The sequence below is a fragment of the Coregonus lavaretus genome (assembly GCF_964263955.1).
Source record: "Coregonus lavaretus genome assembly, chromosome: 7".
NCBI lineage: Eukaryota > Metazoa > Chordata > Actinopteri > Salmoniformes > Salmonidae > Coregonus > Coregonus lavaretus.
In genome coordinates this window covers 32,524,428-32,539,136 of record NC_139994.1, presented here as the reverse complement: position 1 = coordinate 32,539,136, position 14,709 = coordinate 32,524,428, and the positions used below count along the sequence as shown (strand labels likewise).

At 42.9% G+C, this 14,709-nt stretch overlaps 1 protein-coding gene across 1 annotated transcript in view; it reads left to right on the top strand.

Annotated features, from left to right (window-relative positions):
• Positions 1-14,709, top strand: part of LOC311132674 (choline transporter-like protein 4) — a 28,407-nt gene that overhangs the window by 646 nt on the left and 13,052 nt on the right. The window contains exons 2-14 of the mRNA XM_084165941.1: positions 9,217-9,265; positions 9,495-9,568; positions 10,742-10,820; positions 11,135-11,234; positions 11,553-11,684; positions 11,885-11,945; positions 12,047-12,167; positions 13,012-13,095; positions 13,455-13,567; positions 13,733-13,855; positions 14,007-14,106; positions 14,228-14,320; positions 14,479-14,581. Coding sequence (XP_084022067.1) covers positions 9,217-9,265; positions 9,495-9,568; positions 10,742-10,820; positions 11,135-11,234; positions 11,553-11,684; positions 11,885-11,945; positions 12,047-12,167; positions 13,012-13,095; positions 13,455-13,567; positions 13,733-13,855; positions 14,007-14,106; positions 14,228-14,320; positions 14,479-14,581 — 1,232 coding nt within the window. The remainder of the gene's footprint in view (positions 1-9,216; positions 9,266-9,494; positions 9,569-10,741; positions 10,821-11,134; positions 11,235-11,552; positions 11,685-11,884; positions 11,946-12,046; positions 12,168-13,011; positions 13,096-13,454; positions 13,568-13,732; positions 13,856-14,006; positions 14,107-14,227; positions 14,321-14,478; positions 14,582-14,709) is intronic.

The window sequence follows — 14,709 nt, the reverse complement described above, 5'->3', positions numbered from 1 at the left end:
TTGCATCTTTCAAACTGTAAAGATATTATTGATATATAAATGCAATCTGTGATATAAAATCAATATTCAATAAACATTACAGTTGGCTACATAACATCAACTTTCTAACTCCGCTGAATAAAACGGAAGTGCGCCTGTAGCTGATATTCTATGGCAGGGATGGGCAACTTTGATTGGGGTGGGGGCCACAAAAAATCTGAACTCATCATGAGGGGCCGCAGTTGCTCGCGGGTCTATGTACCCACATCCATATGATATCTGAGTGAGACTGACTAACAAAATCAATGGGGGCCCCCTGGCCGGTAATTCAACCATGATGACAAGTTTAGATAGCTGGCTGCTAAACTAGTTTAGCAATCTAATTGTTAGCTGATATGGGCTAATTGACTGACTATCCGTGACTGACATAACATGAGAAAAACTGGTGATGCACAACCAAATTTCGAGATTGCACCTTATGTGTTCTACTATTCTAACTCTCAACAGTAAATTGAGACCCCAAGTCCCCCAAGCCCCCCAAGCCCCCCCCCCCCTAAGGCATTCATTCTCTGTCAGTCTTCTGTGAGTTGTGGTGGTGTTCTTATGGAGCCATGTTTTGCATATGTCCATCTCTGAGTGTGCCTATGTGTGTGTATAAAGGCTCACTGCCTTAGTGGTCCTCTGTAGCTCAGCTGGTAGAGCATGGCGCTTGTAACGCCAAGGTAGTGGGTTCGATCCCCGGGACCACCCATACACAAAAATAAAATGTATGCAGGCATGACTGTAAGTCGCTTTGGATAAAAGCGTCTGCTAAATGGCATATTATTATATTACTTGTCCACCTTACTCAAGGGCTGTGTCCCAAATTGCACCCTATTCCCTACAGTGAGGGGAAAAAAGTATTTGATCCCCTGCTGATTTTGTACGTTTGCCCACTGACAAATAAATGATCCGTCTATAATTTTAATGGTAGGTTTATTTGAAGAGTGAGAGACAGAATAAACAACAACAAAATCCAGAAAAACACATTTCAAAAATTTTATAAATTGATTTGCATTTTAATGAGGGAAATAAGTATTTGACCCCCTCTCAATCAGAAAGATTTCTGGCTCCCAGGTGTCTTTTATACAGGTAATGAGCTGAGATTAGGAGCACACTCTTAAAGGGAGTCTCAGCTTGTTACCTGTATAAAAGACACCTGTCCACAGAAGCAATCAATCAATCAGATTCCAAACTCTCCACCATGGCCAAGACCAAAGAGCTCTCCAAGGATGTCAGGGACAAGATTGTAGACCTACACAAGGCTGGAATGGGCTACAAGACCATCACCAAGCAGCTTGGTGAGAAGGTGACAACAATTGGTGCGATTATTCGCAAATGGAAGAAACACAAAATAACTGTCAATCTCCCTCGGCCTGGGGCTCCATGCAAGATCTCACCACGTGGAGTTGCAATGATCATGAGAACGGTGAGGAATCAGCCCAGAACTACACAAGAGGATCTTGTCAATGATCTCAAGGCAGCTGGGACCATAGTCACCAAGAAACAATTGGTAACACACTACACTGTGAAAGACTGAAATCTTGCAGCACCCGCTAGGTCCCCCTACTCAAGAAAGCACATATACAGGGCCGTCTGAAGTTTGCCAATGAACATTTGAATGATTCAGAGGAGAACTGGGTGAAAGTGTTGTGGTCAGATGAGACCAAAATCGAGCTCTTTGGCATCAACTCAACTCGCCGTGTTTGGAGGAGGAGGAATGCTGCCTATGACCCCAAGAACACCATCCCCACCGTCAAACATGGAGGTGGAAACATGCTTTGGGGGTGTTTTTCTGCTAAGGGGACAGGACAACTTCACCGCATCAAAGGGACGATGGACAGGGCCATGTACCGTCAAATCTTGGGTGAGAACCTCCTTCCCTCAGCCAGGGCATTGAAAATGGGTCGTGGATGGGTATTCCAGCATGACAATGACCCAAAACACACGGCCAAGGCAATAAAGGAGTGGCTCAAGAAGAAGCATATTAAGGTCCTGGAGTGGCCTAGCCAGTCTCCAGACCTTAATCCCATAGAAAATCTGTGGCGGGAGCTGAAGGTTCGAGTTGCCAAACGTCAGCCTCAAAACCTTAATGACTTGGAGAAGATCTGCAAAGAGGAGTGGAACAAAATCCCTCCTGAGATGTGTGCAAACCTGGTGGCCAACTACAAGAAACGTCTGACCTCTGTGATTGCCAACAAGGGTTTTGCCACCAAGTACTAAATCATGTTTTGCAGAGGGGTCAAATACTTATTTTCCTCATTAAAATGCAAATCAATTTATAACATTTTTGACATGTGTTTTTCTGGATTTTTGTTGTTGTTATTCTGTCTCTCACTGTTCAAATAAACCTACCATTAAAATTATAGACTGATCATGTCTTTGTCAGTAGGCAAATGTACAAAATCAGCAGGGGATCAAATACTTTTTCCCTCACTGTATATAGTGCACTACTTTTGAACAGGGCCCATAGGGCTCTCAAAAGTAGTGCACTATGTCGGGAATAGGGTGCCATTTGGGCCACAAGCCCAGTTGTTTGCATGAGATGAATAGTCTATTGACATTCTGGCGCTGCCATTCCATGTAAATTCAGCTGCCTCTTGGATAGGTAAAGGTGTCCATCCTGTTTCCTAAGAAGGAAGTGGATTCACAGGGGTTCTCCCTACCACTTAGACTAGGCAACTTTGTTCCTTTGCAATCTTATGAGGAGTTATTCCAGCCTCTGCTTCCTTAATTATGCTGCTTTTGGGGGGAAAGTTGCATTTGATTGAGAGGTCAAACTTTAAGTGTTTTTTCATCCTGGTCAAAAGCAGCGGTGTTTTGTGTTCTGATGTCAAGTTTACTATTTAGAAATAATTTTGGTGTGGTAAATACTGAAAAGTCTACAGTAATGGCCTGCTAATCATTGACCAGTTGTTTGTGTGAGGTGAGCTAGGCAAGCACCATAGAACATTGGAAAACCACGTTTGAAAGCCAATGATTAAACTAGACAGACACCAGACTAATTTTTCACCTCAGCTGCTTCTACTAATATTGATACAAATTTTGTCACTAATAATTGGTGCTTGTCCTGGCCTGGCTTATGTTAATTTGAGATGCTGTTAGAACAAAAAATGTCTTCTAGGTCACCTGCGCTCTCTCTGTTCTCTAGAGGCACCATAAGGTTATATATTAGCAAGCTCCACAAAATAGTGAACTTAGGCTGACTGAGGGAATGGGTGATTAGGCAAGCTAGTAGCTAAATCCTTTCCTTAAGCACTCCCTTTCTGCGTAAGAAGAGGGTGGGGTGTGTGTACCCATAGTCGCACAGTCAAAAGTTTATCACTTAATTAGTTGACTTATGCTGGCCTTGACAGGGGAGGACGACTGGCCCCTCTCATTGAAGCCACGGAAGTTGTACTGCAGGCATTGTTAGCGGAAAACAGGATATCCCCATTATAGTGAATGGAAAATTGCAATCTTCGTGGTCGATCTTTGTGTAAATAATTTTTAGTTGTTGAGGAAAATCATGGTACCAATAATTGCTTCTAATACACCAGATGTAGGTCCTTGAACCTATTTCTGTCTGTAATAAAGCCCTTTTGTGGGGAAAAACTCATTCTGATTGGCTGGGTCTGGCTCCCCAGTGGGTGGGCTTATGCCCTCCCAGGCCCAACCATGCCTGCTCCCCTGCCCAGTCATGTGAAATCCATAGATTAGGGCCTAATTAATTTATTTCAATTGACTGATTTCCTTATATGAACTGTAACTCAGTAAAATCTTTGAAATTGATTAAATGGTTTCCCCCCCCCCCCTCACCAATGTACACACAATACCCCATAATGACTAAGCAAAAACTGACAAAAATAATGGAATATGACATTTACATAAGTATTCAGACCCTTTACTCAGTACTTTGTTGAAGCACCTTTGGCAGCAATTACAGCCTTGAGTCTTCTTGGGTATGACGCTACAAGCTTGGCACACCTGTATTTGGGAAGTTTCTCCCATTCTTCTCTGCAGATCCTCTCAAGCGCTGTCAGGTTGGATGGGGTGAGTCGCTGCACAGCTATTTTCAGGTCTCTCCAGAGATGTTAGATCGGGTTCAAGTCCGGGCTCTGGCTGGGCCACTCAAGGACATTCAAGGACTTGTCCCGAAACCAATCCTGCATTGTCTTGGCTGTGTGCTTAGGGTCGTTGTCCTGTTGGAAGGTGAACCTTCGCCCCAGTCTAAGGTCCTGAGCAGGTTTTCATCAAGGATCTTTCTGTACTTTGCTCCGTTCATCTTTCCCTCGATCCTGACTAGTCTCCCAGTCCCTGCCACTGAAAAACATCCCACAGCATGATGCTGCCACCACCATGCTTCACCGTAGGGATGGTGCCAGGTTTCCTCCAGACGTGAAGCTTGGCATTCAAGCCAAATTGTTCAATCTTGTTTCTCATGGTTAGAGTCCATTAGGTGCCTTTTGGCAAACTCCAAGCGGGCTGTCATGTGTATTTTATTGAGGAGTGGCATCCGTCTGGCCACTCTACCATAAAGGTCTGATTGCTGGATTGCTGCAGAGATGGTTGCCCTTCTGGAAGGTTCTCCCATCTCCACAGAGGAACTCTGGCGCTCTGTCAGAGTGACCATTGGGTTCTTGGTCACCTCCCTTACCAAGGCCCTTCTCCTCCGATTGCTCAGTTTGGCTGGGTGGTCAGCTCTAGGAAGAGTATTGGTGGTTCCAAACGTCTTCCATTTAAGAATGATGGAGGCCACTGTTCTTGGGGACCATCAATGCTGCAGACATTTTTTGGTACCCTTCCCGAGATCTGTGCCTCGACACAATCCTGTCTCGGAGCTCTACGGACAATTCCTTTGACCTCATGGCTTGGTTTTTGCTCTGACATGCACTGTCAACTGTGGGACCTTTTATATAGACAGGTGTATGCCTTTCCAAATGGAGTGTTTATGGACATATTCAATCTCTCCCTATCCCAGTCTGCTGTCCCCACTTGCTTCAAGAAACTGTCTGCTGTCCCCACTGTACCCAAGAAAGCAAAGGTAACTGAACTAAATGACTATCGCCCCGCCCCGTAGCACTCACTTCTGTCATCATGAAGTGCTTTGATAGGCTAGTTAAGGATCATATCACCTCTACCTTACCTGACACCCTAGACCCACTTACATTTGTTTACCGCCCCAATAGATCCACAGACGATGCAATCGCCATCGCACTGCACACTGCCCTATCCCATTTGGACAAGAGGAATACCTATGTAAGAATGCTGTTCATTGACTATAGCTCAGCATTCAACACCATAGTATCCTCCAAGCTTATCATTAAGGTCGGGGCCCTGGGTCTGAACCCCGCCCTGTGCAACTGGGTCCTGGACTTCCTGACGGGCAGCCCCCAGGTGGTGAAGGTAGGCATCAACACCTCCACTTCACTGATCCTCAACACAGGGGCCCCACAAGGGTGCGTGCTCAGCCCCCTCCTGTACTCCCTGTTCACCCATGACTGCATGGCCATGCACGCCTCCAGTTTACAGACGACACAACAGTAGTAGGCCTGATTACCAACAATGACGAGACAGCCTACAGGGAGGAGGTGAGCGCCCTGGGAGTGTGGTGCCAGAAAAATAATCTCTCACTCAACGTCAACAAAACAAAGGAGCTGATCGTGGATTTCAGGAAACAGCAGAGGGAGCACGCCCCTATCAACATCGACGTGTCCGCAGTGGAGAAGGTGGAAAGCTTCAAGTTCCTCGGCGTACACATCACTGACGATCTGAAATGGTCCACCCACACAGACAGTGTGGTGAAGAAGGTGCAACAGCACCTCTTCAACCTCAGGAGGCTGAAGAAATTTGGCTTGGCACCTAAAACACTCACAAACTTTTACAGATGCACAATTGAGAGCATTCTGTCGGGCTGTATCACCGCCTGGTATGGCAACTGCACCGCCCGCAACCGCAGGGATCTCCAGAGGGTGGTGCGGTCTGCATAAACGCATCACGGGGGCAAGCTACCTGTCACAGGAAGGTCAAAAAGATCATCAAGGACAACAACCACCCGAGCCACTGCCTGTTCACCCCACTATCACCCAGAAGGCGAGGTCAGTACAGGTGCATCAAAGCCGGGACCGAGAGACTGAAAAACAGCTTCTATCACAAGGCCATCAGAATGTTGAATAGCCATCACTAGGCAGCTTCCACCCGGTTATGTAACCCTGCACCTTAGAGGCTGAAATCACTGGCCACTTTAATAATGGAACACTAGTCACTTGAATAATGTTTACATATTCTTGCTTTACTCATCTCATATGTATATACTGTATTCTATTCTACTGTATTTTAGTCTATGCCACTCCGACATTGCTCATCCTAATATTTATATATTTCTTTAACTTTTAGATTGTGTGTATTGTTGAATTGTTAGATATTACTGCACTGTTGGAGATAGAAATGCAAGCATTTCGCTACACCCGCAATAACATCTGCTAAACATGTGTATGTGACCAATCAAATTTGATTTGATTTGAAACCATGTCCAATCAATTGAATTTACCACAGGTGGACTCCAATCAAGTTGTAGAAACATCTCAAGGATGATCAATGCAAACAGGATGCACCTGAGCTCAATTTTGAGTCTCATAGCAAAGGGTTTATAAATTTGCTAAACAAAATTAAAAACCATGTTTTGACTTTGTCATTATGGGGTATTGTGTGTTGATTGATGAGGAAAAAAATGTCTTTAACCCATTTTAACGTAACAAAATGTGGGGAAAAGGAAGAGTCTGAATACTTTCTGAATGCAGTGCAGTTGCTAATGGCAGCCGGCAGTACCCCTGTCGGCCTTCAACTTGAGTTACTCGATGAGAGGGGGCAGCACTGAATTAGCCTGCAATGCCACTTCCTGGAGTAGCTCAAACTGTGCAGGTTATGTCTCCCAAGAGACACCATCTTAACCGACTCCATTTGGCTTCAATGCACTATTGCGTCTTCACATACGAATTAAGGGTGTCACGTGATCGATGGCTTTGTCCATTCATATATACAGTCATAGAGCCTACCTCACTGTGTGCACAATAATTAACATACCCTCCCAAAAAGTAATCACAGCACCACATCATAACCCATACAGCAATACCTCCACGTGTATACCTCTAATTGAACAAAAAATGGTTGATCCTTTTACGTCACCACTCTATCCAAGGTCAAGCCAAATGACTTGAACTCACATACAGAGATATTCATTGTTTGGGGCAAAATACTGTAGTAAAAATGTCCTGACGTCTGTGGTCCAAGTTTTGTAGAATCCAAAATGCTTTATGCCATATTATTTAGTGGAGCAGACAGTGGTAAAAACCAGGGAGAATAAACACTACATCAGGAAAGGGTCACTGCCAGTCAGTTTCCAGGTAGGGATTTGCCCCAAAAAGACAGCTTTGTATTCTGCTGTAATCTGATATTCATTTACAGCCGGCAATGAAAGCAGAGGAACAGGTTTCTTTGTTCAGGATATCCACATTCCTTCTCCCTGACTTTCACTAAGGTTATGTGTATTCTGTCAGTTGGAAGCCAACAGCGTGCCTCATTTTAAATCTTTCATACAGTAGGCTTTGTAGTTAGTAGTCGCAAAACAAACAGTATGATTGTCAACATCCTATACATTTATTGTGTACTCACTACAAAGCTATTTAGAGCTTCTTAAAGTATAACTCTGAGTGAGACATTGTAGGCCATGGACCTAATGAACAGGCCTACATTGTAAATGTAAATTCACTAACTCAAAGCCATAGTTGCTGACTTCATTGTAGACATGAGGGCTTTGCGTGCTTACAATCAGTGATTGGTGTAATGGCTAGACTTGAAAATGAACAAAGTAAATCTCATGCTCAACTGCAAATTCCTCGGACAGAAGTGCAATGTTCAACAGGTGCTGTATCTTTAATTTGTCATTTTATAAAGGCATTTTATTCTGGGATTTCGATTGGTTTATTGTGAGGAGATAAGGAACCAATACCAACCTCTCTTAGAAATGTTTGGCTTGCCAAGCAGGATATAGACCAAACTAAGGTAATTGCTTATTGTGATAAGGGGAATGAGAGTGAGTAGGGCTGTGACGTAACAGTATCGCAATATCTTTTCCATGGCAAAAATGAAAACACGAAGCAAACCAAACTCTGTGGTCCATTAACCTGCTGTATGTAATATATTGTGTGCTATAGCTTGGAAAATAAAATAAATGTGATCTTTGTTTCCAACATTAGGGCTGTTTTCCTAAATAAGTTAAATCCGCTTTGTGTTTTGGTTCCTTGCCATGATACTAACGAGTAACGTGATGCTGGTATCATCCCGGCCCTAGTTGTGAGTGACTATGACACGCAGGTTTTCAGTGGAAAATGTCGGATGGAATATTTTATTTATGCATCTAAGCATCCCTTTTAAAAATTCACTGCTCTGCTTTGAGCATGCTTCCTCCATCTTTGAATTCAAATTCAATTAAAATCTCCCCCATCACATACTGCCCCTTCTCTTTCGTTTTAGGCTACCTTTTCTTTTAAGGGTGCATAAACCATCAAATCTGTCATAAATACATTGACTTATGCAATGTAGAGATAAGAAGGGAGAGATGATGAAAAATATATCTTAATAGATCTCTTTCACCATCTCTTGCTCTCTGTTTGTCTTCATTGGCCAACTGTTAAGAGTTGCTCTAGTGTTCCAGGAAGTGACTCTAAGCAATGTAATTCCCGTAACCCAGTCATCATCATAACCCCGTCGTCACCACCACAACTCTCCAGTGTACTGTACAGATTGTACCACTTGCTAATTTATATAAAGGAGTGTCAAGGTCTTATTCTTTTTGCTCCATTTCCTCCTCCTCAAGCTGTCACTCATTAACGCAATGAGGTGCATACTAACAAAGGCCACTCTCGTTGCTTAGCAACAATAAACCCTCAAACTCACAGGCATGCAATTCTCTCCGTAGAATCTCACACACAGTGGAGCTCTTTTGAATATCAATGCAAAATGCCATTACCGAGAGATGTTTTCCCTATGTGTTCTATCTAATCTGACTCCTATCAGCATTTTGATAAAGGTTTTTGTGTGTTCATGTGCAGTCACTGAATGTGCATAAATAGCTTGACATTTATTTTGAAGAAAATACCTTCAGAAAAGACAGTTAAATTCTGTTATTGACCCATTATCTCTCTGCGTTTTTCTTTTCAGGGCAACCTGCTCAGTATGACCCCACCTTCAATGGACCCATTCGGAAAAGGTAGCCTCTTCCACTAAGTATCTCTCACTCATTTTGTCTCTTGCTCTCTACAAAGACTACAGAGCCTAGCCCTAACTACCAATCTATCTCTGTATGAAAATTGTCCATTGTATGTCTAAAGTGCCTTTGGTAGGCATACTTTCTGTCACATATTTCTGCCTTGGGGCATCTATGCCACAGTAATGCTCAAAATCACTTTGTGTATTATTGTCTCTCCATTCTCCCTCAGAGGCTGCACTGATATCATCTGCTGTGTTCTCTTCATGGTCGTGATCCTTGGCTACATGGTGGTGGGGATTTTGGGTAAGATGGGCCCTCTATGCACCTCCCACCTCTCTCAGACCCTCTCTCTCTTTCTCTCACACACACTCATACACACATACTTATTCTGTATGATAATTATTTTCTTTCTTTCTTTCTTTCTCTCTCTCTCTCTCGCCATTACATGACATCTGATTCCTGGCGTTATCTCTCTCTGGCTGTCAACCTCTCTTTATCACTCTTATGTCCCTTTTGAAACTCTCTCCATAATGCCCTATGTAAATGTAGTATTAGCAGGCTGAACGCACAGTCCGGCCATACTCGCTAAACAAAACAACAGTGACATAATAATAAATAATAATAATATGCCATTTAGCAGACGCTTTTATCCAAAGCGACTTACAGTCATGCGTGCATACATTTTTGTGTATGGGTGGTCCCGGGGATCGAACCCACTACCTCCCGGGGATCGAACCCACTACCTTGGCGTTACAAGCGCCGTGCTCTACCAGCTGAGCTACAGCGGACCACCACCTTGGTCCCTTACTCAATTCCAACAGCTCGTCAAAACGCCAATCACAAGTGAGAACATCAACTCCATTATTGAGAGTGCACTGAAAACATAAGCTTGTCATTGATTCTATGATTTCCTGACTTTTCCCCTCTTCAAAGTCTATACCCTCACCCTTATCTAGTATTATAAGGTATCTCTATGGCCTTGATATTCTCCTCCTTTTTCTGTCTTTCGGTCGAAAGGCCTCCCTCTCCCCTGACTCCCACCCATAGTGGTTCCAAAGACCCGTTCCAAAGCAGAGCTCACCCTCACCCACGACATCCATGACCTGTCATCAAACACATTCCAGTAGCCACACACTCTGCCTTATCTAGAATCAATAGAGAGGCCTGATAGGAAAGGAGGTCATATGAATATATGGCCAATATAAATAGCTTAGTATGTGATTAATGTGATAGGATATTGTGCATTGACCGGATATACAGTTGGCCTTTTATTGAAAAGAGGTGGGTGGGGGTTTAGTATATAAAACGACCAAAGCCAAGTAGTTGATGTAAATGAGGTTTGAATGTTCATTTGGTTGCCTTTATGACACATTTATGAGTAATTGGCTCATGTGTTCTTTGACTGTGGTAAATGTATTGGTGTCCCCACCTCTCTATTAGATGTTGATGTGTTTTTTGTTTTTATATTTCTACCAGCCTGGCTTTATGGTGATCCCCGGCACGTCCTCTACCCACGGAACTCTACCGGAATGTTCTGTGGCATCGGTCTCAATGAGTAAGGACCTCTCTGGTGTTTGATGTGTTTGAACTTGAAATCCTTTATGAACCATCAAGTATTATTTTATTCAGAAGTTCAAAACACTTGAGGTTATGTAATGTGAATTTACTAATCATGCATTTTTGCCATAAATGCAACAGATAAAAGCAGAATATTTGGCCAATCAAGTCAGACATTTAATCTGGGTTAATAATTCAATTTTGGCATGCCTCACTACATACTGAACTGTCATATTATATATTTCATTCAGAATGCATAGTTTGCATTGTACTCACAGACTCCTTCCTCACTGGTAACTTTTCCTTTCGCAGAGCTAAACCCAGTGTGTTCTACTTTGACATACTGAAATGTGCCACATCACTCAACATCATGGCCGCCGTCCTTAATGGGTTACAGTGCCCCACCACACAGGTACAGTAACATCACACTATAATATCCTAGTTTCTCTAAAGGCTGATGTCAGGTGTAATAAGGAACTCTGTGCACATCTCCAATTTCCCATTGTGTGTTTATACACTAGTAAGTACCTGGGTCAAATGGTATGTATATGTAATGTCTTCACCAAGCAGCTGGGCACATCATACAAGTGGTCTTCTATTTCATTTTCATTTGTGTGAGGTCTTTCTTTCCTGGTCTCTACGTCCCAAAATGTCATGTGTATCTGCATATCTGGGACAGGCATCACGTTTACGTCACAAAGTGAAGAAATCTTCTTTCCTCACCCTGCAGGTGTGTGTGGAAAAGTGCCCAGATGTGTTCTGGGCTCTGAATCCTGTTGCCTACTCAACGGATGCGAAGCCACAAGAATACTTCAACCAATCACTCTGCGTGCCATCCTTTGACCTAGCAACAACTACACTGGTAAGTCCCATCCTATTCTTACGGAGGTTTGTAAATTCACATCTTTAGATAGGCTTTCATTGATCATTGTTTTTCACTGACTTCCTCAAAGCCTTTGGACTATCTTCTGGAAATAGATTTAACAGGAGGGTTTTCCTAGTTGTTTTTTACTCAGTGTAGCTAAAGATGCTAGGTTATCCTTTTTTTTCTTTGCCTCTCAGAAAGTAAAAGAAATTGTGGATCAAGAGCTGTGCCCGTTCTTCTACACTCCTACAATCTCTGGTGAGTGTGCCTTTCTTTTTTAATATTTACTTTCATCATTACAGATCTAGATGCTTTTAAGTCGTTAAATGTAAACATTTCAAATGTTTTCCTCTGTCTAGTGCTGGGAAGATGCATACCTGATGTTGGCGCACTGAAAAATATTCCTAATGACTTTGCCAATACGCCAGGCTTGCCATCAAGCATCAATGATACAGTCAATGGCATCAGGAACGCCACAGGGTAGGGGGTGTTACAAACACACACACACACACACACACACACTGTAAATACCCATTAATAACCCATTATCTCTCTCTCACTGCCAGTGAAAGGTCCCTGATTGAGTGAGTTATATTGATCTCACATCAATATAGTAGACTAGTTCCTGTGTGTAGACGTAGACCTGTGTTAGCATGTTTGTGAGTCGGTGTCTTGCTTTATGATAGTGGTAGCCCTTAGCCATACCCTCCTAGTCATTTAGCTCCAGTAGTACCCTTGCACATAGCTAGAACATTGCTTTTAGTACTAGCTTTTAGTACAGAATCAACCCACATAAACCCTTGGGTTGATTCTGAGGATAATATGAACACTGAGTCTGACCATGATGTCCAGACCTGAGTGGTCATTTTAAAATGTGATAAACTAAAAATAAGACTAAATATAAGTAGGCTATTAGACTTGTAAAACACATGAGCAGGTGTAATAGTGGGTGCTTGTTAGTATTTGATACAGAAACAACCCAAGGAACTGTCAGTGGGCTGTAGTTGTACAACCTCCCAAATTACCCCTCAATGTGCTGTAGTAATCAATACACTGACTGGTACTGAATACCAGCAGTCAAAGAAAGCTTTTAATGTTACCCTCTCTTTGTATTGAGCTCTATAAATGCCATCAATGCATGAATGTACTATTACAAAGAAACCTCTTCATACTTATTTCTTTGTTCCTCTCATCTCCTCCTGTACTTATAAATCTTCTCTGCTTTTATCTTTATTTATCGTGTAATACTCTGCATCATGCTGTTTTGTGTCAGAGACATTGTCAGTAATTACTAGCATTAACATGTCTTTTCCCTGTCTTGTAGTGACATAGTAAACGGCTTCAATGCCAAGGAGGTCGGAGTGAGAATCTTTGAGGACTTTGCATCATCATGGCAGTGGATCATCGCGTGAGTCTCTCTCTTGGGCTCATTTTCAACTCCCATCAAACTACACCCTACTGCCAGTTACTTGTCAATTTACCATTTCCATTGTGCTGTACTGTTGTATTAGAACAGCAGAAACCGGAAAAGTTTGCATTGTCGCTCATCTTCTCGGCCAATCTTTCACTTTACACAAATTCAACTCATTAAATATTAGACTGCTTCAAAAGAACCTAACATTTATTAGAGATGGCATGCTTACCAATGATACCAATGACCTGAAATGTATCTCCTTTCTCTTTATTTCTCTTATTTTTTTACCCTCTCTCCGCTCTTCCAATCCTCTCTCTTACTCTGCTGTGTACATCTCTCCTCTCCTTCCTCAGTGCTCTAGTCATAGCCATGGTGGTCAGTTTTCTGTTCCTCCTTCTGTTGCGGTTCATCGCCCCTGTTATGGTCTGGGTCCTTATATTTGGAGTGTTGGCAGTAGGTGCCTATGGTAAGTCATTGATAATATCAGTGTGGTAATAATATGTCTACTAACATGTTTGTAGTGTACTCTCTCTAGTAGGTCTATATGTAGGTCACAGTGGTTTAAGAACATGGACTTTTCAGGGTGGTTAAAGCATCTTATTTCTCTGTCTGTCTGTCTGTCTGTCTGTAGGTATATATCACTGCTGGTGGGAATACGACAACTACAGCAAGTCGACCGTCTCCATCACTGACATAGGCTTCACCACCGACTTCAAGGTCTACCTTCAGGTCAAGGAGACCTGGCTGGCCTTCTGTGAGTCTGATATTACACGTGTTCTTTTTATGTCTCTGTTTTCCTCTGTACACAGACTGACAGACATGCCTTTCTGTTGACAACATTGTACCGTTTTGTTGACCTATCTACTTACTCCTTCTCTCTCTCTTATTATTTCTCTCTCTCTCAGTGATAATCCTGTCTGTGGTAGAGGGCATTCTTCTCCTGACCTTGATCTTTCTGCGGACCAGAATCCTCATCGCCATCGCTCTCATTCAGGAGTCCAGCAAGTGAGTCAAGTTAGATATATGAGCCAGGATTACACGTACTGGCCCTGTGACAAATATTCGACCAATATTGCGTTACAACCTAACTTTTCAGCACACGTACTGTAACTGTAATGTTTCACAGGGCTGTCAGTCACATGATGTCTACGCTGTTCTACCCTCTCGTCACCTTTGTTCTCCTGGTGGTGTGTGTGACCTACTGGGGCATCACTGCTCTGTATCCTCTCACAGTCGTGTAAATACTTTTGGGTATTTTACAATGCCTATTATAATTTTATGACAAATAATCATAAGGTCTGTTTTGTATCTGTGTTCCACTGAGCACTGTCTACAAACTCCACGGTATCGTTAACCCACTTAACAGAAGATGTTTAGGTATCTGGCCACTTCAGGCATTCCAGTGTACAAAGTCGTGGCTCTCAACTCTACTCAGGATAACTGTGGCCAAATCAGCGGCAATGTGACCTGTGACCCACAGGTAAGTGTCCCTGACTAACTTTGACCCTATAGAGATAGATGCAGAAAAGCCCAACTCAGAAATCAGAAACGCACACAAAATGTGTATACTTGCTTCAGCCGTCTACGTATTTTAAAAAATATCTGTTT